The 26,225-nt window shown below is 31.3% G+C and overlaps 1 protein-coding gene across 1 annotated transcript in view; it reads left to right on the forward strand.

Moving 5' to 3' along the window:
* Positions 1 to 5,312: 5,312 nt before the first annotated feature.
* Positions 5,313 to 26,225, forward strand: part of LOC134727852 (uncharacterized) — a 34,369-nt gene continuing 13,456 nt past the window's right edge. Inside the window, exons 1-5 of the mRNA XM_063592246.1 lie at positions 5,313 to 5,406; positions 6,850 to 7,164; positions 8,095 to 8,140; positions 25,372 to 25,376; positions 25,668 to 25,925. Coding sequence (XP_063448316.1) covers positions 5,313 to 5,406; positions 6,850 to 7,164; positions 8,095 to 8,140; positions 25,372 to 25,376; positions 25,668 to 25,925 — 718 coding nt within the window. The remainder of the gene's footprint in view (positions 5,407 to 6,849; positions 7,165 to 8,094; positions 8,141 to 25,371; positions 25,377 to 25,667; positions 25,926 to 26,225) is intronic.

Genomic DNA, 26,225 nt, shown 5'->3' on the forward strand with positions numbered 1-26,225 from the left:
AAAGAGGTATACATAGATAGATAAAAGATTAATCTTTTAAATGAATGCAATATTTTAATTATGCAGTCATTATGTAATCAATTATTATGTAATTAGTGGCAAAATCTTGGTAAGTTCACTTGAATGAATTTAGCTCTATCATCTCTTTATCTATACAGGAAATTTTAACAAAATCATAATCAACACATCATGGGCTTCAAAAGTGTGTCTCAGATTGTCTCTATGGTATTTCATTCTCTCAAATCTCTCATTAGTGTAAACATCCTAACAACATAAAAGAAGATTATGTTTAATTAGGTGTAAACATTGTTCTATACATTCTATCTGAAATCTGAGACACCCTTTTGTAGATAATGGCCATAGAAACAACATATAATAAAATCAACCCTCTAGGGATACACGTGCAGAATCTAATTTCACATGAAAGTGGAAATTTGATGAAAAATATTTTGACACAGTTAACATTATAATTGGTTACATAATTGTTGCATAATAATAACATTGCATTAATTTGAATGAGTAATCTGTAAGCTATCCAAAACTACCACTTTTATATTTTCAAGCATTATTAAGAAAGTTACAGCATTTAAAAACTTGGGAGTTGGAGTTATAAAATCTTTGTATTGTGCTACCTTAAGTACAATTTTAGATACTAAATCACTAAATGGTTGACTAAATATATTCACATAAATATTTTGTGAATCTCAAGTCATGTTTTGTATAAATTTAAAATCTGCGATAATGTTTTCATAGAAATTTATTTCAATGATGAATGAACATGATGAAGGTAAATTATATTTCTTGTTTACAGACTATTTAACAAAACGATCAGAGTATAACATGAACTGTCCACAAGGTTGTCAGTAGAATTAACAACGAGCATATTCATTGGCCGGGGGTGAGCAAAGATTGTTTATGTGTTTGTGTTTTATTCGAGTTTGGAATTTCGTTTGAAACGAAATCAGACTCACACACGAGGAAGAATGTGGTGTCAGGTAATGCGCAAGTTTATTATCGTGGAATTTTCTTTTCGAGGCAAACTTGCAACAGGCAACAGGTGTACATATTGATGGAGTGGCATATTAACTATTCATTGTGTTCATCAATAGCTTACGTATCACACTATTATTAAATCTTAACTTGTATCTTGCACATGCATACTCTTGATTTCAGTATTGTGCTTCAAATATGCAAGGTGTTTTATGTTTTTTATATTGCTATTTTCATGGTTACGGCGTCCTTTTTGAAAGCTTAAAAGCCAGATGACATTTCAAAAGCTTTTAAACGGAATTGAGCTTAAAATTTGAACGGACAAATTATTTTTTTCCCATATAGGTCAATATAACTCTTTTAGCCTTATCTGCATGATAACAGCAGCAATCTCAAAAATTCCAACGGCAATCAGTTGTACAACTCGTACTATTGTTACGCAGGTGTTAGGTTTGGGGGTCGTTTCTGTCACGGTTGATTTGACAGTTCCCATGGCAAAGGTAGCCATTTTTAAATTTATAAAGACGGATTAATTTTCATTTGAATTGGACCACTTTTCGTGTTTTTACATTTTTGCCGTTTTTCCTGGAAATGGTCGCCATCTTGAAAATTTCAAACTCTATGTGCAAATCTGCACATTGGAATTGTCCTTATTGTGCATCTGCAAGAACTAAGCTGGACAAACAAAATATATTTGCACATCTATACTAGTTTAAAGAGACATTTGGGTTAAATGTTCGTCCCTGGTCTAAAAACAGGTTTGTCAAAGAAAGCCTATTATAAAATGTCAAGTTGGTATTAAAATTAAATTTTATTTCTTGTTGACTGACAAAACTATCACATATCACGCAAATCAAATGTGCGTGACAGTAGATTTTATTTAAAGTCTGAATAATGTATTGTTCAAACCCTCAGTGAAAAACAGTCTTTACAATATTGTTGAACTGTTTAGAATTAGAAATGTAAATAACAAATATGATCTGACAAAATATTTATAAAAGGTACGTATTAAAAGTTTGAATACATTATCGAGTACTACAAATTAAAGTAATACGAACATATAAGTTACAATGATCTTTTCAAAACAAAAATATTTATTAGGTATAGGTTTTAGAAAGTACTAAATATAGACTACATTTAACTTTCATACATGATATTATAATTACATTGACGGTACCCATTTTAGTACAGATAAGGATTTCAAACATAAAAAAGAGCCAAATGAATATACAAAACGATATACTAGGATTGATATGATTTTAAAAAGATAAACGTCAATGACTACTGATACACACGATTTGCGAGACGATACATCAAATAATCAACTTTAATGAAACGTGTGTATCCAAGAACAAATTCAACAATCTGAGAGAGTGCATGTCCTATCGGAAAATGTATGGGATATTTTTTGGATATAAATTGATATTAAGAAAGCCATCGTTTTTGGAAAAGCCAATCATACACATTATGCATTTTTTGTTAACAGTAATGGGTCAAATAACAGTAAATGTCAATTCAATATAAGTATTGTATTTACTTATAATAGAAAAGAAAAAGCATTTGATTATTATAAGTGAACGTTTGTGTTCTGGTCTGTTTATTGCACTCAATTCACAAGAAACATACACCTTAACTTATAATTCAGAGGGTAAAATAAGTTTCCCTTCAAAATTGATTTATATAATTAATATTCAAAGGTACCAGGCTTATAATTCAATACACCAGTCGCGCGTTTCGTCTACATAAGACTCATCAGTGGAGTCATATTAAAATAGTTAGAAAGCCAAACAAGTAAAATGTTGAAGAGCACTTGTGACACAAAATTCCAAAAAGTTGAACCAAATACGGCTTAGGTTATTTATGCCTGGGATGATACAATTTGAAGTAAAAAAATATCTCTTCGGTGTCTGTTAGACATTTCAAAACACTAATTATATAATAGTTCTTGAAAAACTGGTCATTATCGTGATACATGGACTGCCCGTAGGACAGTGGTATTGACTGTGACAACGATAATGACCTCGCCTTCTGCTCAGTCATTATCACTTTCTTAGTCAATACCACTGTCTTGTGGGCAGTCCATATATCACGATAATGACCAGTTTTTTTTAAGAACTATTATGTTTATTTCATTGAGAAACCATGTTTTGAAAAAGTTTCATCAATTCAAAACGCCTAAAGCGAACTCGAGTAGTTGTACGATTTCTATAGCAAAGATTGAAGACCAGTCGTAGTAATACTGCCATTCGTTGTAGTATATAAATTCTTAATTATGTTCTCTTTAATTTTACAATTAACGAAAAAATATAATTAACAATTCAACAGCTTAAATGTTATATTAAAAAGAGGAACATGTTTTATAAAAGGTACATCTTTCTAAACAGAGAAACCACGCTTCACCGGTCATTAACAGAGAAACCACGCCCCAACACAGTCATAATCAAACGGAAACCACGACCCAACGGTCATTTTCAGACCTAAATCACGCCCCACCGGTCCATATCATGTAAAAGTTCATTAACGACCGGTTTTTTGGTCCGTTTTGTTCTGTTAATGACCGATGGAATTTATTACTGAAGATTAATGAATGTCATGTGATCCCTTTTTATCCAATAAAATAATCTTATTCTCAACCGATATGAAATAATTATGTTTCAAATATACCATAACGTTCAAACAAAACGCCTTTACATTTTACATCGGCTAGAGATTTATGTGGAGCGTTAAGATCTTACAAAACACGTTCTACCACATTATATTGTTTTGCGCCTGTCGGAAGTCTTTTGTTTGTTTGAATATAGGGATTACAATTCCCAGATAGCTGACATTTACAGTTTTAAAGTTCCTATCACATTTAGTCCTTTGGAATTATATGTATAAAATGATTCAACCTCATCCGATATTTTTTATTGTTTATTTTCGCTCTTACCATCTGCTCCAGAAGTCTAAGAACCGAATCATAAAGACGTCTTTAAAACTCTTAGAGTATATTTATCAATATGCTGCTATTTGAAGTCTCCTTCGGAGCCTTTGTGGTGGTAACATAGTCCTGTTTTAACAGTTCAAGTTTAATTTTACGCCACATATACTGAATTATCTTATGGTCTGGTTTTTCGCGAAACATTTCATACCATGTTATTTTTTTCCAAACAAATGTTTCAACGGACTAGCTCTTTCAACCGGGGTGTTGTCATTTTGGTAACTGTCACAAGGGAAATGACGAACAGTAACAATCAAAACTAAATTGTGACAATCTCTTTATATATTAAATAGATATTAGAAAAGTGGTATGAGTGCTAATGATACAACTATCCATCCAAGACAAAATTTGTTGCAAAAATCATTATAGGTCGAAGTACGGTCTTCAACATTGAATTATGACTCACATCAAACAGCAAGCTATAAAGGGCCCAAAAATGACTATAGTGAAATCATACAAACGGGAAAACCAACGTTCTTATCTTTATAAACCACATCAACGAACGACAACTACTGAACATCAAATTCATAAATATTACAAGTTAATACAATGCTGCATTGTCATTTTTCTATGACAATGACGGTTCTTTGTGTTATGGGACCATTCAGAAAATTATACCAAATGTTAAATAAAGCAGACGATTCCACACCGCTGGTGACGTATTAGGTCAAAAACGACCTCATAACTTTTGACACGCTAGTTTATCACTGGGGAAAAAATGCAACAGAGTCACTGGAAAAAGGTCACAGGAAGGAAATTTTCATTTATAATGGAAGTTGAATAACGTGAATAATCAATTGTTTAAATCTTTTTTTGATTTTTTTTAATCTCTCATAAAGATTCATATTGAATAGGTTTTCATTTTTGTTTGTAAAATTCTTGGGTTCAAAACTGTTATGTGTTCAGTGAATGTTTTCTTTTTGTTTGCCCTTAAATTTATTTTTTACTTAATTCTATACGATATGGATTAACTGGAAAAACGTTAGGAATTAAGTTTGAATATACTGTATATAGTATTAAATACAAAACCTGTTTTGTTGATCTTTTTGACAGATTTAGCGTTATACAGTACGATCTTATATATAGATTCTATGGACTCAAGGGCTTTTTTTTATTGACGTCTTTGTCAATTTTAATTGAATGCTTTTTTGAAGTTTTTAGTAAGTTTTGTGAGCTATGTCCACACATTTTGAGCCGTTAAAACCTAATTATTATCATCTTGACCAATTAGGTCAGTTTAGGTTACACACTTAATATTCTTAAAATGGCAGAGCAAACAAGCGGGGTTTATGGCTTGATATGAATTTATGTTTAGTTTCAATGCTAATACCAAGTTATTATTATGACGGTTGTGTTTTCTTATATTTTCAGATATGTGTTGGACATGAAGCAATTGCTAGCTTTGCTGATTCTTATAAATTGTCATTTGATACAAGGTAACTTAAAATATCATCATGTGTATACTATACATAAAAGTTACCAATAGATATATAAAAGCAAATTTAAGGAATTCACTGAAAATATTGAGGAATGCAACGAGAAGCTAACACGGAATTTAATATTGATGAGTTTATGCTACTTTTGACCACACTCGCAAACATGATTTCATTTAGCTCTCGTGTACCTTTAAATACTCATTGTGTATTTGATTGTCATAGTAATATTATGCCTGGTTGTCAACACTTTTATTCACCTCACATATCCTGTTTATAAAAATAATTGAGCGTTCATGATGGAGATAAATCAAGAAAAGCTTTTTGAAGGCATTGCATGTATAATCTCAGTGCTATAACGATACCGCAGTTGTTGGACTATCAGCACTCAAATATATCATCAGCTCATTAGTCAGTACTTGGATTTGAAATATTCCGAAATGTACGTTCCAGATTAAAGTTATGATAACGTTTGTTTTTTTCCGTTTTTACAAATGTACGGATGAATTATTATTATAAGGGATTATCTTCTCGTGCTATATTTCGGTCTAATGTTTTATTTGTAACGGACATATTTGGATATTGTGTTCGTACAACAAATGTTTCCACGAACGTTCATGCATCAACGTTATAAAAAGTGACGTCATTGGTACATTAAAAAAATATGAATATGAAATTGGGATTCATTTTGTGATGGTGTTTTTGATGTATTTTCTTCTAAATCAAACTGTGTAACACAAATATATCCTGTGAATAGAGCTGCTAAAAACTAAAAATCATATTTCATGAACTTATTATGTTTACTTTTACATAACAATATAAATATATACACAGAGCAGTGCTTTTATAATGTTTTGCAAGTCTCAGAGATACATTCGATATGACAATATTTAAAAAATATGTTTTATAAAAAAGAAGATGTGGTATGATTGCCAATGAGACAACTATCCACAAAAGACAAAATGACACAAACATTAACAACTATAGGTCACCGTACGGACTTTTTATGGTCATCTTTTCTGACGAAAATATGCTGTATGCGTTATCAATCACCGTATATCATTAACTTCACTATTGTGCTAGACGTGTCCTCAATAATGTTCAAGAAGAGCTTTTTCCCCTCGTGTTAATTACAAACGAAAGGCGAAACTTGCTTGTCATTTATTTGCTGAGAAGCTATAACTACATCTTGTTATTGGTATATTTATATTGTATGCCTTTTATGTTTAAACAAATAACTTTATAAACATAAGAATAACAAGGTGTGATATAACACTTTTAGTATGCAAAATAAAACAAAAGATGAGACACCTCAGTAAAGGAAATAAATGGGTGTTCTTAAACTTTTTGTGCTAACCCGGACTTATCATTGCTTTTATTTAAAAAAAAATCATATTTTACTGAAAGTTTCCATATACAACATTTGCCTAAAAATTACTCAAATAGTTTCAGGTGTTTTGGAATGGACAGTTACTGAAAAGGTAACAGATTTTGGACAAAACGTGACACTATTTTGCCATGTTCCAAACTGCTGTCCAAAGGATGCAGGATGGGATAGATGGACTCCAGTACAACGCACACTGTTTATAGATGTCAAAGCAAAACACAATAATAAAAAGTATGATGGAAAGGCTGAGAAAGATGGATACACCTTAGTTATCCAAAATCTAACAAAGGAAGATCTTAATGTTTCCTATTCCTGCTTATATGATGTAACATTAGGACCCAGGAAATTTTTATTTGAAGAAGATGTATTCACAGGTAAGTTCAAATATTGAGAATAAGATGAGGATATTTAAAGATTCAAAAGATCTGTCACATTACATATCTTCTATATTCTTGCAATAGCTTTAAATATTCAACTGTTCAACCTTTAATTCGAGTATTTTTTCTAAAAATAGCCAACGAAGATAAAATATGTAGACTTCTTTCACGATTAAGACTTTTTTACTGGCTGGCTATCATATTTAATTTAACCAACGTGTAGTTCCTTTAATCTCAGTACTTCAAAAATCGATTATGACGTCGAGTTCGATATGTATTCCCTCTCGACATTTGATGCTCAAAAAATTGAATCATTTAGCGAGCATTGCGTTTTGAATTTGAACATTTTACTGTCTCCAGTAGATAAATATCGTATCAAACTCGATACAGTGGTAGAATCTATATATCTGGGATGAATATCAAGGTCATGTCCTCAATTTGACTTTTGCTTGATTTTGCATTTCCTCTGATACTCTTATTTGAAGTTCTTTTTACAAGTACTCGTGACAAAACTCTTTATATATTTAAAATAAACAATTATACATAACGTTTCCAGCCAATTACGATCAAACAGGAACATAACATATCAATAATGAATGGAAGGTTTTGTTTAAATAATCTAGTGTTTAACCAAAGCACTAAATAATACTCTTTGCACAGGGAAATGTGTTTCTTGTTTTTCGACCTCACTGCCTTCGTTTGCAAAAATGACCAACGTGTAACTTAGCTAGTATTACAGAATACAGTTTGATCAATGTGTCAAATGCACGAACACTGCGTGTTTGAATTATCCGACTCCACATCCGTTCCCTAGTGCAACTTGAAAGGGGAACTCAGTAAATTTAAATTTACTTAAACAATATGTCTAACTTATGTTATTTTGATTAAAAGAAAACCTTATTAGATTATAATTTATTTATTTTGCAGACAAAACTGACAACAAACCAACTGGTAGATTCTCTGGGATTCAAATGTAAGTAAAAGTTATATGATTATAAATATATATGTAATACTTCTTCGACATACTGTTTATAAACCTTTACCAACAAATATGTGTCTGAAATTCATTTGAGTCTTTTATCAAAAGAAAAATTATTATTAGTTTTTCGTCCCATTCAATTTTTGCATCAACACATTCTTTGACTGTTTACAACAGTATTTTGCTGTGCAGGCTATAGTAGATTGTTCTTTGTTATGAAAAATAATTTTGGTGTTTGTCCTACATATCTTTTTGTGGGGCTTTAAACTTTTTATAGAAAAAATGGAAGAGAAACTCTGGCACGGCCATAGCAATTAATAACTAATCTCATATAAAAAATATCGAACTTTAAATCTAATGAGCATTTTGAAAAGTCGGAATCTTAATTTAAATATATTCGTACTATTTTTTGGTAATTTCAAAGCACCAACAAACAAATGAACTATGTCAATTAAGTCTGCTTTTAAATGATCACTTGAACTTTTACAATATTCAAAATATTGTCAAATAATCTTAATTCAAATTTGGACTGTGCACCACTTATTGCAGCCGTGTGATAATATGATTTATACAATTTATGACTTTAATATGAAAAGGCCCATCGAAACAAAATATAATACAAAAAATATACAGCACGGTCATTTATTTGACAAATTCATGACGACACACTCCATCTCGGATGAGTCGAACCTCCGATTGGTTACATAATTTTGTCTGGTTCCTTCGACTTCGAATCAACAAGGTTCGACAGAATAATTAAAAGAAATAGTATACACCAATTTTTACAAATGAAACATGTGAAAACAATAGAAATTATGAAATCCCTCGAGGAACGAAATTTCAAAGAGGTGCTCAATGGTATTTGACCAAATGCAACATACAAATGAAAGAATGGTCTAGTGATGTTTGTTGCGATTGACATATAGTTTGGAAGTAATTGATATTGAGAAATTAATGACAATAGATGACCAAAAAAAGAGCCGAGTTAGATCTATACTACTGTGAAAGTACATGTTCGTGGGTTTTTAAAATCGTGGAATTCAGTTTTAAACAAAATAATTGAAAAATTCAAGCCTTAAGAAACGAATGTTACAAATAGTCTGGATTGAAGGAAATTGCAAAGTTATCATTGACCCGCGTAAATCGTAGTGATAACACTAATTAACCCACGATAAAGTGATCAACAGATTAAAGACCATCAAAGGTGTTAAAAAGGCCTTACACATGTCACCTAAAGAAAACAGTAACATAAACAAATGCTATAAACGTATCTTGAATTGTCAAATAATTCTTATCAAAATAAAGCCTAGCATAAATTTTGTATTTCCCCTATGTACGAGAACTATGAGGATATAAAATGAACACATCATAACCTACGGATAGGAGATCATTCCATGTCTTGATTTGGGCAATTGTTGTTACATTTCGTTGGACACTTGTGTTACAACACTGTCCAAGTTGGGATTCCGTTAACATGTTTAACCTCGCCTCGTACATATGTATGTGCCTGTCCCATGTCAGGATCCTATAATACAATGGTTGTCCTTTGTTTATGTGTAACATATTTGTCTTTCGTAAATTTTTGTACATAGATAAGGCAGTTAGTTTTTTTTGTTTGAATTGTTTTACATTGTCATTACTTATATTTTGTATAGCTGATTTTGCTCATTGTTGAAGGTCGTATTGTGACCTATAGTTGTAAATGTCGGTGTCGTTTGGTATCTTGTGGAGGGTTGTCAAATTGGCATTTTTATATAATTTACTAACTATATACTATTCCGAGCAGATAACTTATCATACATTTCATTATATAAAGTACAAACGAAATCAGTCATGTACAAGTTGAATGATGTTGCTAAATAGTTTTAATTTAAATACAAACTATCCCGAAATACTGACTTAATTGACAGATCATTGTTATGGATGTAAAGAGGAAATGCTAGCACTTTAAATTGAGGCGGAGAGAATTTTGTAGTCATTGTTTTCCAATACTGCTGTCATCTTTTACATACAACCCGTCTTGCAATAGAAATATAATAACTTATCTACACGAGAATACATATATTTGCAAAATAAAGTGAAAATAAAGTCAGTTTTGTTGATGCAGTCAATAATTTTGTTTCTAAGAGTCAGCGGAAGGTATCAAAACTACTTAAATTTGTTAACGATTCATATTTAAATTAAGAGAGGACATGCTGGCACTTTTAATTGATGCAAACAAAATTGTGTAGCCATTTTGGTTCACATATATTGACTGATTAACTATGAGGCTACAAATATTTATATAATAAAGTGCAAATATCGTCAGTTTTGGTTAATGCAGTCAAATAATTTTGTTGTATTTGAAAATTTTGTAGCCATTTTGGTTCACATATATTGACTGATTAACTATGAGGCTACAAATATTTACATAATAAAGTGCAAATATCGTTAGTTTTGGTTAATGCAGTCAAATAATTTTGTTGAATTTGAGCCAGTCTTAAATGTTAAAACGTGCGTTTACTTTTTACAATAATGTAAGACGCGCCCTTTTTCCCGTTAACGAAGAAGAACACGCTAAAGTAAACGCCCGTTTACTCTTTACAAATAAAGAAGACGCGCAATTTTTGCGTTAACGCATATGTTTACTTTTAATGTCTACTGAAATTTTGGATTTTAACGCACAGTTAACGCGGCTTTTACACGAAGTGCACAAGAGTCAACGCCGCGTTTACTTTTTCCGCCCGTCTACGTGTAATGATTGGTCTGCACCCTGAAGGAGGAAGATCGGGCAAATTTGATGAGGATAGATTATTTATTTCAAACATACAAGTGGCCGGATTATTTATGTTTACTCTGCCTGGGCCTAAATATTTATTTTGGGTTCATCTCCAAATCTCCAACTCTTCGCCAAACCTCCTCATCAACATGTTATCCTGTCAAGTAATTTTTCTTATGTGATACAATTTCTTTTTTTGTCATTTCCTGGATCTTAAACATATTTTTCATAAACGGGAAGCTTACTGGTATCTATGATGAGTTTACTCACTACCAAAATTTACGGTACACGATATCCTTATCATTTTTCATTTACTATTGTAAAATCATGCATTTTTGGAAGGTAACGTTTCCATGTCACCATCTTATGGTATATATCTCAACTGTTTCGATTTGATTGTTTATACTTCTAAGTATTTGATTTGAACGAACCAATCTCTGTACTAGTGGCAAATTATTACACCCGGGTTTTCGATATCACAAATTTCATCGGAGTTCTGTATTTTTGTGATTGACTGCATTCTATCATCAGCACAAGGAGATAGCTCATAACTATGAATCAACATGCAGACATCGGATACGTTCAGGTATTTTAATCTTGCATAGTAATATTCTATACGAAGCAAGAACATATCGTCATTCACCTTAAAAGATCACGAAACCTTAAAATAGACCTATTCAGAAGGAATATGTCACCCATTTACTACATAGAAAAATAGTTGTGTGCATGATAAAGGTTATGTTCTTATATGATGGTATGATACTAAAACCTGTACGGAAGGATTTGTGATTCATTCTAGATAGTCAGTTAGATTAGGTCCACTGTTCATGTCTGCGTCATTGTCATTTTGCTTCTTTTTTTTCTGTTACCAGCTCTAACATTGGACGTCCTTTTAACTGAGTATTAACTGTGCATATTGATGTGCGTCTGTGTATTTTACATTGCCTAGATGTAAACGGGAGGGTTGAAATATTACAGAACATGTTTCACCCCGCCGCATGAATGCGCTAGTTCTAAGTCCAGAACCTATGTTCGTCTTGTATACATATTTTTTTAATTTGACTCATTCATATGTTTCGAAATTTAGTATCACGTCCATTTTTGCTGAACTACTGTGGATTCATTATTATTCGTTGGAAACCAATTTTCGTGGATTTCGTGGGCACAGTCAAACCACGAAATTAAATATTCAACGAATGATAATTTTTCTATTGGTTTGTATGCAAGACTCCAGCAAAACCACGAAATTAAATATCAACGAATATGGAAGTTTTTCTAATCAACGAAAATTGGTACCCACGAAAATAAATGAATCCACAGTAGTACACGTTTTTTAAGGGACCAGCTTAAGTCTACCTCTTGTGACTGATTTTCTCACTGTTTTGTTATCGTGTCAGATCGCTTTCCTCGGTCATTTTTTTGTTTTTGTTTTTTGTTGTTGTTATTTTACGTTTTATTTTAAAAATATAATCAAATCAAACTCTGCATTTTTCTGGACTGCTGCACACATACATTTTCTTTCTAAGGACTCTGAGGCTCAGGAATGTTTGTTTGTGGTGCATCATTTGCTACCGTGTTAATAAACGATTCCTTATCCTTTTTTGATTCACAAAGTGCAAATGGTCTAATATGGGTTCTTAAATATATTTCATAAAAAGAGCTCTCAAATTTTGAACTTTAACGTGGATAGAAGGTCTGTAACTATTTGGTTTGATAAATAAATTATCAGTTAAGAATACGGAGAACGATTGCTGAAACGTTTTCGTCTATTGGTGTCCTGTTATTTTATTTGTCACTGTATGGCAAACATGCTAACATTTTGTAGGTGAATAGTATCATCAGCAAATATGTATTTTTTTTAATTTTTTTTTTAATTTTTTTTACTTGTTTCCACGTTGTACTCAAGTATGACTCACTCCGTTTTTCTACTTTATGATCTATTCATTTGCATAAATGTATTCAACTATGGTTATCCTATCATCATCCATGAATACGTTTGTTGTTTGATAGCCTTTATTTTCAATATTCTTTTCTAAACTAACACCAGCATCTCGTAGCTTTGCTTAACAGGTTTCGAAACAATTTTGAGCAAAGTCGATCAGTTGTTATTTTTTTCAACTGCCTGCTCAATTGGAGCAAATTGTGCAATCTTATAAACAGAAGTCCAAATAAAGATCAAAGTTAATGTTTGATGGTAAATTACACTTCCGACTCGAGATATTTATGAGTAGTATTTTCGTCCACAACCTCTCATCTGCCATCCCATTTCGTATTTTATGTAAATTTGAATATTGGAGTCACATTTTGAAAAACTGAAGAAACAAAAGTTTCTTCGAATGTGAATACATCTAGGTATAAACACAATCGTGAAGTGTGTGCTTTTAAAAAAAAAAATATCAGTTCCATATACAACAAATCCCTTATTTATTCCTTATTACCAAAGAACAGATCAGAATATTTAGTTTGAAAGTATCCATACAAGTATATTGTTTTGTTCCTTTGGCCTCGGTTAAGAATGGCTAATATTTTTTGTTTTGCTTATTAAGCAATTTTTATTTCTAACATGATAGAATTTGATGAATTTGAGGCGATTCTAAAACAAGTGAGAGGCTTATTTAGGCTATAAAAAACGAGATTTAATCCACCATTTTCTACATAAGAAAATACACGTACCAAGTCAGATATATAACAGTTTTTATCCATTCGTTTGATGCGTTTGCAATTTTAATTTTGTCATTTGATTAGAGATTTTTCGTGTTCGACTTTTTTGTGAATTAACTTTTCACAATATTTTATTGAATCTGTTGATAAGATTTCCCTAGTTGTTTATGGAATATTTATCAAAATTAAACTTACACAAGTAATAACCGTAAGTGAAAGCGTGAAGATCTGTTAAGTTTCTGAAAAACATAAGGATCAATGAAATTAAGATATGAAATATTAGCATGTATAAAGAGTTGATATATAATAACTAAAACACCGGATTTCGAGGTCCTTATTTCTAATGACGAGTAAATTAAGATAATATAAAGTGCGAATAAAAATACATTATTGAGTTAAAAAAACAAAAAGATTTAATAGATAGTTATGTCTTGTATTTCGTGCACTTTCTGTGATAAAATGCGTAAATTTCAGAACACATTATCAAACAACATGTGAGCACAAGTATTTATTGGGTGGTAAATAGTTAAACAATTTAAAGGGGTACCCAACACTATACCAAAAAAAATAGAATTAAATTTGTAGCTAAACATACTAAAAATATAAAGAGGTTCAAGCCGTAGATAAAAAAGATTTTTCAAATAAACTATGGCATTTTGTACTTGCTTAGGCCTATATCTGAAAAGCGTGGAAGTTTCAGAAATATGGGTACTTAAGTTTATATGTCTATATCTACGAAGAAATGATTTAAAAACAAAATAATCCTTAATTGACAATAACATACTTAGTTTAAATAAAGACAACAGTAGTATACCGCTGTTCAAAACTCGTAAATCGATGGAAAAAAATCGGGGTAACAAACTAAAAATGAGGGAAACACATTAAATATAAATATAATAAGAGGAGAACAACGACACAACATTTAAATGTAACACACACAGAAACACACACAGAAAGTGATAACTGAGACAAAGTTGAGTTCATATATACCCTTAGTTGTACGATGTAAGTTTTTTTATTCTGGGTTTAAATGTTTGTCCGAACTAAAGAAAAAGATTAGTTTTGAAAAAATGTCGTTCAATTTTTTTTCATAGAAATAATCATTTGTAGTAATATCTTTTATTTTTGCAAAAATGTATAAAAATTTAATTATTAGATTTTTTGTCTAAAAAGTTTAAAATTTGCCCTCACCCTCATTAAATTAGAGCAATATCTGTTCAAATAGAACATAAAGGCAAACTTTTTCTTGCTTTTTATAGAAGCCTTAAACATAAGGAAAGTGGCTTGTATCATGACGACCTTCCTATGACCTTTAAAGCCGACCTCAAGGTCAACTTGATATCATGTGACGCCTTTCAACCAGATACTTTCATTAAATAAAACAATCAACATCTCTATCAATTAGTACATTATTGCTTACAGTTATATTTCTGCTGAGATTAAAGTCTTAACGAGTTCAAGGTGAATTCTGAATATTGTCTAATCAGGTATAGTCCGAGAAACCAAACAATAAATTGAAATGTGAGTAACCGATTTCGTTTTTAAGATACGAGATGTAAACAGCATGAGAATCCAAAAAATACAAATAATACACAGGGACAAATCATACAAAACGGCACATACTATAAAATTATCAAGAGTTTCTATTTTGTTAGTCAAAATATATAAAACCTTAATCGACTTACGATTAAATAATGACTACGAGTCCATTGGTGCAGTTACACGTGTGTGCTCCTTTATGTGTTATTCAGTCATAATCTTGAATTGAGACAATCTTTATTTCAAAATTGTATTCACTCCTTCGGAAAATACACAAAAGCACAATTTAAGAAAACAAATTTTGATATTAATTGGATAAAGCAGAATAAACATGTTATATGGTTATCTTACATTTTTAGTTTCTTTAAAACATGGTTTTAAACATGTTAAATTTAAATTTTCATTTCCCCCAAAAAAATCGATCGGAATAGAAAACACCTGTTAGAATAAAGTTGAAAACTGAGATTAATTTTAAAGTGATCAATCCTTAGTTTCCATGTAACGTATGGTGGACTGAATCTGATGGGGTATTTTTGTTGTTATCTTTGAGCATTGACTTGTAAATCATGTCGATTATCCCATATGTATCGTTTGCATTTTAATATGAATATAAATCATATCTCAAAAGTTCCAATTGCATAAAAAACGAATATGCCAGTGTTTTCCAAAACACACATCCACATCCCACGATTTTACGCATGGTGATTAATATAATACAATTACATATCATGGAGTCCAAATTCTGGTTTTGTTGTTATCAATTTGGTAAGGATATAAGCAGGATATTGTCACTGATTTTTTTTTTGTTTATTTGATTTAAAATAATAATGCAGTAATTGAGTAAGACTAACTATAACAATAGGATACTCTGATTCCTGATTGGTGTCATTCTGTTATTTAAACATGTTTGGTAGAAGTAGTAAAACAACACAGGCATACATTTTAGATTCGTTATAGACTGTGCGGAACATTTCTCTTATATGAGCACATTTTCCCTTTCTATGAGTAAAGAAAGTCCTTTAAACGCCGCTAAACCGATAACTTACATTTCACTGTAGGTTAAGAGGGGACTTGCAAAAACAACCTCATGCCAACAGATCTCGTTCAACTGTTCTTCCTCTAACACAATAGAACTGTGGTAATCCAAATAGGGGATACATAACCTCTTCTGATATTACCAATGTCATTTTAACTGATCGGTCGGAGCTTGCGTTTTAGTTTGCATAAGTACAATCCATTTGAAGATGTGTGTGATAAGGATGATTGCCGTTATAATTATAACTGATTTTAATCACCTGTTAGGGTCGTCAAAGGGATTAACAAAATAATGACTGGAAACTTCATTGATGAGTTTATCCTAAAACACCTATCTATAGATGGACTGGTTTCTTATGAGCGAACCGGTTAAACTCCGCCCAGTCAAGTGAAATAAATCAAGTAGTATGTAGTTAATATAGTTCAATTTTTGAAGTAGTCATTAACGATGACAAAAATCATTTGTCCTTCTTTCCCCCTTTATTTGACCATTACAACACATATGATTTTATAACTTTTCTTTTTTGAATGATTTAACTTTTAATTCATTTATGGAAAATGTGTTACTATAAGTGATAGATATTATAGAAATGATTGTGCAAATCGTGATACAAGCATGACATTTGGTATAAAGGTTAATAAAAATCCATTTATGAAGATGGCCACCGCTCATTTTGCAAATGACGTCATATCCACTTGGATATATTTCGTAAATCCTTTGAAAGGCTATGTTTTTGGCACATTCCGAAGGAAGTTTTGATAACACGTAAATCAAAGTTCCTAAAGTACGAGAACATAATACACAAATGACAAAAAAGTTACTTCCGGTTCCAAAATGGCGGCAAAAACGTTGAAAATGGCTACAAATCGTAAATTATTTGAAAGCTGTGTTTGAGGTATAATCCAAAGTAAGTTTTGCTAAAGCGTAAGTTACAGTTCCTAAAGTACGATGAAACAATACCTAAATGACCGAAAATGTGACTTCAGGTTCCAAAATGGTTGCAAAAGGTTAAAAATGGCTACATTTCGTAAATCCTTTGAAAGCTGTGTTGTAAGTATTATTCAAAGTAAGTTTTCATAAAACGTATGTGTATGTTCCTAAAGTTCGATGAAACAATTCATAAATGACGAAAAAGTGACTTCCGGTTCCAAAATAGCGGCTAAAACGTTCAAAACTTCAATTTTATTCATTTTTTTTATTATTTACAAGATATCACTTACTTTGTTTGTTAAGGTCAAATACCTAATTTGGTTAGAAAAGACAGGTTGCATTTCTTATAATTATCTGACAGTTGCAAATACACAAACCCGTACATAGAGGGACAGAACGTTAGCGTTTACAGCTACCAATACCGCTGGATTTTTTGCATCAGTATTTCAAAAGTTCAGGATATGAGGGTGCAACGACAGCCAAAGAAGTTCATTTGGTTTTAAACTGTTATTGTTTTTTTTTCTTTTATCCAAACCCAGTGTTCATGACTTGGTACGTGTTCCTGTCGAATGTATAGATCCGGTTGAGTCCACCTGAATATGCTTCTCTTTTGATGTGCTCCTGAAAGAGAAAGGCGGAATAACATCACAAGGGCGCTGCTTTTTGACAAATGATTCAAATCGTGCCTTGTTAATAGCAAATGTTGATGTTACCGTACATTATGCAAGCAAATGCCTCTATGCTGTTCATGGCTATGTCTTCATTAAAAATTAAAACGAGCAAAATCATCCGTTACATCTGGAAAAACTTCACAGATCTGTCAAGCTCACTACTTCATTTTCTCACCACCAAATACTGCCACAGTGTCACATTCACAGAATGCATGAAAGGAAAAAATATCAGCTGCACGAGGACTAAATACATTTGATATGTTATATACATGAACCCATCGAAAGTCTTTATTCCTTCACAAACCTATCCAGAATTTGTCCAAACATAATACTGCAAGAGCTGCAATCCCTAATACTACTAAGTTTTCAACTTTGTTAGTTAACAAAGACATTCCCAATTTCATTTTACGGCTATAATAGAAAATAATGCTTTTTTGTCTGATTATAAAAAAGCAGATTCTCCGTCGTTTTGCATTTGCTTCAAAAGATCTTTGTATTGTTCGGACCAAATACTTGGAGTTTATATACATATTTCAACTGCCTTGGAGTCAACAATTTCATTAAAGAGTCAACTTTGTACAAATCTGACCACTTTTCTAGAAAAAAGAAAATGGAGTTCTAAACTCGTTGATTACTTTAGAAAGCCTTTGATACTTTTCAAAGAAATCCTTTTGTGTTTCGTAGAGTCTTCATGGTGTCGTTCATCTGTTTTTGAATGACTCAAACCACTAGAATTTTTCAAATTCATCTACCAGTCTACTGACTTTTCTATTCATCCATCGTCTCAAAAGGATCTTTGGTGGCACCAACATCGCTCTTCACAATTGCATTATTCTGTGTTTGTATTTGATCAATTGTGATGTAAGTAAATATACTGTTTTGAGGTAAGACATCTGACTCATAAAATGCGTGTACGACCGAAAGCACACGAAGTTCTTAAAGATTCATAAGTGGACGCCAAAAAATAAACTTTGTTCGTTTACACATAGATGATTTAAGGAAAACACACGCAGTTATCTGATGTGCATTTTTAGTCCTAGGTACATACATGAAAATAATATGGCGTTCTATGTGTTGCAATATCGGCTTTAGTGAGGGCATAAGTCTATCCACTTTCATGCTATATATCACCAAAATTATTTTCAAAAACAAGCCATTTCAGAGTACTATCCACCAAACATAACGATAAACTTATCATAGAGAACCGTGGTGTAGTGGTTAGTGCATCGGACTACTAACACAAAGGTTCCTGTTTCGATTCCCGTTCGGGATGAAAAATTCAGGAACTCAGTTTTCGGCTCTCCCTTGACACCATTCGCGAGTGTGGTCTTGAGGAAACGATGATAGTCCGTCGGAAGGGGACGATAAATGGCTGCCCCGTGTTGAGAGAGAGCCATTTTCTTGCACGTTAAAGACACCCTTGTAGATTTCGAAAAACAGTAGGCTAATGCCGCTTCAAGGCAGCACTCGCACCCGCAAAGTGGAAAGGGATTTATATAAGTTGCAAAACTTATTTCCCAATCCACTATAAATAAATATGTTTAAACTAAACTTATCTTCTCCGTACAAATCTGACCATTCCCACTGAATATGCTTAGCCAATACCAAAAGTTGGTTCTGTACAGCTACACTTAAATTGGCCGAGATTTTGAAAGTTTACCACATTTTTTTGCCATATCCATCGAATGCTTGATCAATTCAACAGAATGGGCGTGTTTTCAAACAGTGGTATCATAGGAATTACACTTACTTCCTTGGAAGAGAATAGACTTTTAGAGGAATTAAATGATGACCAAGTTATGTCTACGAAATTCAAATCCTCGTCGGATGGATGAAATACGATTTACATTATTGTGCCCTGGTAGTGGGTGCAAATCACTCTGTATGTCTATACATATTTTGCGCATGCGCAAAGTTATACACGCATTTGTTTCATAACCATATATTTTTTTTTAAATACGTCAATTTCAAGGAATGTAGTCAAAGCAAAAGTTTTCCAGCAAAATAAGTATTTTGGAACTGGAAACAATAGCCATTTTTTAAAAGAGGTCATGGTCGGCAGTTAATTCTTAAAAAGTATATAATAATGATACTTCGTGCTAATTTTAATGCTTGTATCATCATTTGCAAAATTCTCTCGATTTTGCTTGCTAATATCTTCCACTATATAAATAGATTAAGATATTTATTGAATAACAATAGGTGTACTTCTGTTGTAACATTACTGTTAACATTCTGATCATTGTCTTTTTTAGTTATTGCATATAATATTTTAAAACGCCACAATGAAACAGACAATGACTAATCTTCTCTTAGGTATTCTGTACCTCCCTAAGTGGTAATACATGTTTATAATAATCGATAGTCGATTTTCAAACCAATGGACAAACATCAAAGAGACAATTAACATGATTTTTAGACATGTAATTTAAATGAAAAACAGTTATAAAGAATCTAACTTAAGTCTTTATTTTTATCCAAAAGGAAAATACTGTATTCATTGTCATGCTATCCTTTTTGGTAAGTGTCAAGGGTTTTATGTAAGGTTTCAAAGTGCGATTTATAACATAAGAATATTCCCTAGTTGTCTGTATAAATTTCTATAAACTTAATTTTGATACGTTTCAGTGCTGGTATTATAATTGGAGTTGTCGTTCCAGTAGCAGTTTCAGTTGTGGTTATTGTAATATTGTATTTAAAGAAAAGAAAAAAAAGCCCCAAAAATGACGGTATGTTGTGTATAATACTCAGCGGGAATTACTAAATGATATGAGAAAGCACATCAATGAAAATTTAAAAAAAAACAAATAAAAAGGAATTTTTATTATTGCTTATTGCTTGTAATTGATATTTTTACATGGTTACATATTCTCATTTTAACTATGTTTATTAAATAAGAAAAAGTTTTTATTGATATATTTTTACTATTGTAGCATGTGTATTTAAGCTGACTGTAAAGTGCTCATTCAAAATTACGTTTTTTTAGTAAAATCCTAATTTAAAATGTTAACAACCAAATGAATGGAATACATAATTGTAAGAATTCTTACGCAGAATCTACACATTATGATCCTATGTGCAATATAATCTAAATAAGATTTCATGATCTACTTATCCAGTAATCAGAGTTAGGTCAAAAATAAGGATTAGTAAAAAATAAAGTTATTAATATTTCTTAAATTAGTTATTTCTTTCGCTACATGTTTGATTTTTTTTATGACATATATCAGCATTATCAACAGTACAATCATTTTAAACTAAAATTTAATTTCAGTTGAAATGCCGTTACTCCATAAAGGTAAGTAATGATTTTGTCTAATCGCCATTTCGTGTAATACAACTTTGACGCTCTTCTAGTTACACTCATATATTGATACATTTGGAAAAAATATTGGGATAATTTTAGCAAAACAAATTAATGTTAGAAAGTATAAAGCGAAAATATAACAGCTTTACGAATTTTGCCAACCAAATTAGACTTGTAACAAGATTTTTTATCACATACACAACACGATGGGTGCCAGGAGCAGGATCTGCTTACTCTTCCTGAACTACTGAGATCACCTGTAGCTTTTGGTGGGATTCGTGTTGTTTATTCTTTGGTTTTCTATCTTGTGTCATGTGTACTATTGTTTGTATGTTTGTCTTTTTCATTTTTAGCCATGGCGTTGTCAGTTTATTTTAGATTTATGAGTTTGACTGTCCCTTCGGTATCTTTCGTCCCTCATTTGCTACAACCATACTGTGTTATGAATTAAACTTGAAAGATGGTCAATTTACCATGCTTTTATTTCAGATTAGATCCAAATAACATGATTAATTTTAAAACAGTTAATTATGTTGAACAGCTGAAGTATATGTGATTTTTTATTAAAACATTGTATTCCACAGAAGCATTTTTAAATTAAATTGATAATTTTACCTTTTGGAGAAAAAAAGGGATCAACCTTAGCAAATATGTCATGTTTTTGTGTTTTTGTCTAACAGACGGGAAAATCAAGTTTATATAAAAAATAAAAGACATGGAACCTTTTTGTTAGAGAAGGTAACAAAGCCAAATTGGTGTATCTGAATTGTTAAATCTGTGTCTATAAGCTGTATGAAAATAATAAAAGTCCGTAATTTAGGATTTAATGTATATTAAAAACGTGTTTTGACTTAAATAATAATTAAACTGTAGATTACTAGTAATTTTCATAAAACAGTTAATTATGGTAGGTTGAATTACCAGTGGGTTTATTTTTTTTGCATTAAAATACAATCCACAGAAAAAACTGATCTTTTGAAATCATGCACTACCATCTCTGACCCCGATCATATTTTTTGTTGAAAAAATTATAAAACTGGGCAATAATTTCATCAAACAGAAATGGTCCAGTGCATCTTTAAATGTCAGAAGTTGTTTGTTATGTCTTGAAAAAGTACAAAGTAAACATATCTTCCTATATCTATATATGTAATACATCATTTCCATTCATATTCTATAAATTCTATTGTTTAGACTACTGTTTTCATCAAATAACATTAACAAGAGAGTTATTGGTGCATGCATCAAATGTTTGGGCCGTACATATGTTGGCTGACGGTGTAAAAAACAAGGTGCAATATGTTTATTGAGTTGATTTTAGTCCTCAATTGTCATAACTGCTCCAATCCATTTTCAAGACTTGATTTTGAAACTTGTTACTATCAAAGTTGCATCCAATGACAAAATATGTGTATTTCTAAGGTAAGGAATTAAACGCTTAATGTGGTCTCTTAAAAGGTATTACTTAAGAAAACTTAATTTTTTGCGCGTGTTATCTGAGGTAAATTGTTTTAGTCTCCAACCTCTGAAATGTTGTTGTCTGCTCTTCAACGAAATATTTCATAAACATGTTTTTAAATATCAACTGAAACCGATAAGACAATAGTTTTAAGTTGACTGAGCATAAACAAAACATCAGTGATGCTCAATAGCTTGAATATTTATTTGTGTTTTGATATACAGCTGGCATATCAGAATTGTAATGATGCTATTAGATAAATTTATCGATTTACACGATCTAAATAAGCTTAGCGTCATCCTTTCAATGGTTTCATGTACGTTTCTAAAAAGTAGCCATCGTAATGGGGATCTAATTTTGGCGAAAAAGAAGTCTGACTGCTAATTCAGTGTTCTGCTCTTTGGTCAGATTGTTGTCTTTTTGACACATTCCCACTAACCATCCTCATATTTTTTGTATTTATTAAGCAATTTCAGATAGCAAAAGGAAATATTGCAAACAAACTTTGATTACAAGAAGAACTGGTTATATTGCAGCAACTTGTATTGGTCATAAGTAATATCATTTTGAAGTTCTCTGTGCATTACTCGTATGTATGTTACTAGCTGGCTAATGTGCGCTTATAATTAGTAATATAAACAAGCTATTGGCATTTTGTTTTTGCTATTATAGGTGTTCTAACATAAGTTGTGCCCAGTCTGGAAGAACATTTAAGCTTTACAAATAAATTGAATATACTTGTAATTTATTTTTGATCAATTGAAAGCTGAATGATGGTTTTAGTTATAGCGTCTGGCGTATTGAATTATACTCCAAGTACCTTTGATAACTATTTAATTATAGAACACTTTTGGAATTTTTGAACAACAATAATTGTCTAAAACAAGATTTTATGTTGATACTTTCGCAATTGGGGGACCATTGCTTATACATGCAATAAAAGGTATGTTTATTTTATAATTCCAAATTTCCATTTAAAATGTTATGTTAACAAGATGTTTTGTGCTCTGTTAAATTGTTTCTTTTTTAAATTGTTACATGATGATGACTGATGTTCCTATATTTTGACTATTTTATTTATCATGCCTGTTTAGTTCACGCATCATTGTAAATATAACGGAACTTGATAAGACTGTCAACAAAAAGAGAGGTCTAGCGCTATAAAACAAGGTTTAATGCATCATTTTTTTTAATTCGAAGATCCCTGTACCAAGTCAGGAACATCCAAGTTCTTGTCCATTCGTTTTTGCCACGTGATTATAGATTTCCGATTAGAATTTCCTCTGAGTTCAGTATTTTTGTGTTTTAGTTTTTTCCAAGAAACAAGAAGCTGTTGTCTTGATATGCAATGTACCAACCAAACCAATTTGTAATGAATATTCATTCAACTAATTTAAGCTACATTGTAGTAATCAATGTATTATATAAATTCTGATTTCAATATGTAATCATCTGTTTATCAAAACTTTCACCAAAAATAGACAGTAACAAAAAATTAGGAAACATAAGTGTACTCCTACGAGAAGCTCCGAGCATTCTCAGAGTTTTTAAGTAGGCTCTTCTCAGCAATTTATGTGATAATTATTATCATGATCCATTAAGATGTAAATCAAATCTACACCTTTTCTATAATAAGGAAAATAAAGTTTTATAGAGGAGGCTCCAAAAAAATCTGGTCTATTCAATTACACTTTACATGAAAGTTTACTATATTTTACTAAACTATAATAGTTATCAAAGGTACCAAAATTATAATTTAGTACGCCAGACGCGCGTTTCGTCTACATAAGACTCATCAGTGACGCTCATATCAAAATATTCCTAAAGTCAAACTAATACAAAGTTGAAGAGCATTGAGAGTCCAAAATTCCAAAAGGTTGTGCCAAATACGGCTAAGGTAATCAAAAATAGACTAGAAATTCTTCAACAGTACTCTGTAATGGTAGGAAAAAATCTCAAGTAAAAAAAAAAGTAAAAGTCATTTAAACATTTTCTTATTATATTTAAATACTCAAAATTCTTGAATAATAATTATCATTGCGTGGGGGTAAATTAAATTTTTTTTTTAATAGCTTTAGCATTCAATAAACAATAAAAAATAAATAAAAATAAAGGAACATGTCATACAGTAAATTGTCACTTTCAAATTCAATGTATGCACTATTGTATACAGAATTCAATGAGCCATGTATACTCAAAATCAAGAAAAGATCAGGAGTTTTTCATTATTTCGAATAGTGCAACAGAGTTGTTAACGCAATAATTCAAACTCCCAGTTTTTTTTTTATGTGTGTTACAATGCCGTTTTTTTGTTGTTGTTGCAATTTATGGTTTCTGTTGTTTCGTTTTTTTCCCCTTTTATTTGATGTGTTTTCTCGGGTTTAGTTTGTTACCCGGATTTGTTTTCTCTCAATCGATTTATGACTTTCAAATAGCGGTATACTACTGTATTATATAATTACATTAGATGTATGTTTCATTATAATACGTTATTCTGATTGGCTAATTGCACATAACATGTTATTCCGTAAGCAATTGCATGAGACAATAACATTTCATTCATGATGACACGAGGTCCCACAATAAAGTGCACAGGTGAATTTAAAAACTAAACTTCATGAAAATCGTGTTTTTATAATCCTAGCTAAAAAATGTAATTATACGTATTGAATGCTTCTTTTTGTAACTTTATAGGGTTGTAAAAGCGTTGACCGTGCGTACATTTTTAGAATGTACTTCGGTCAACGCTTTTACACCCCAATAAATTTACAAAAAGAAGCATTCAATTCTTAAATGATATCATTAATGACCTGACAACAATATTGTTACTTTGTCTTATCTAATCTTAATAATTCTGTTTAAAGGTTAGGTTAGGTTTTGAGTTGAAAGGCGACAATTTTATTTTGTGTAAATAACATTACTCTAGCAGATGAGAAATTAATGAAATACCTTAATGTATTAGATATTTTTATGTGGACTGATACCGATGATAACAAATAGTAAATGTTTGACTAGTTTGTGATATCGAAAACCCTATTAGTAATGTACTATTTTTTTTCAATGAAACACGAGATTTCTTACGTTAAAAATCAAATACGCTGTTACAAACTTGATCGATTCGAAACAGGTCTCTATGTTTTATGATAATTTATCTTAACAGATTGTTTTCTGGAAGACCCTTCCAATGTTGAGAATATAGAAGGAGAAGATGCAATATTAACTTGCAAAGTAAAACCTACAAGTCTACTTGTGGAATGGTTTAAAGAAGGCAATCATGTAAAACTAGACTCAAATTGTACAAAGTCGAATGAAGGAACAAGACACAACCTTATAATAAAGAATGTCAAATCATACAACAGTGGAGAATACTGTGTGAAAGTTGGAAACTTTTCCAGAACACTACACCTGCAAATTAAAGGTATTCGATGTCGATACGAAATTTAAAATTAAATATTAAATAAGATGTTGTTCTATATTATATTATAATATTATATTATATATTATATAAGTTTGTGTTCATGTACTTTCAGACAGATAATTTAAGTCTGAAATCAGTGTGTTTTTTGTTGGTGTTCCTGTTGATTAGTATTTTGTTTTCTATGTTTTCTTTTGGACTAATTTGTCTTTTATGATTTTTAGCCATGTCGTTGACAGTTTGTTTCCGATCTTTGAATTTGAGGGTCCCTCTGGTATCGTTCACCCCCTTTAAAATGTGTAC

Source organism: Mytilus trossulus, chromosome 8 (genome assembly GCF_036588685.1).
Source record: "Mytilus trossulus isolate FHL-02 chromosome 8, PNRI_Mtr1.1.1.hap1, whole genome shotgun sequence".
NCBI lineage: Eukaryota > Metazoa > Mollusca > Bivalvia > Mytilida > Mytilidae > Mytilus > Mytilus trossulus.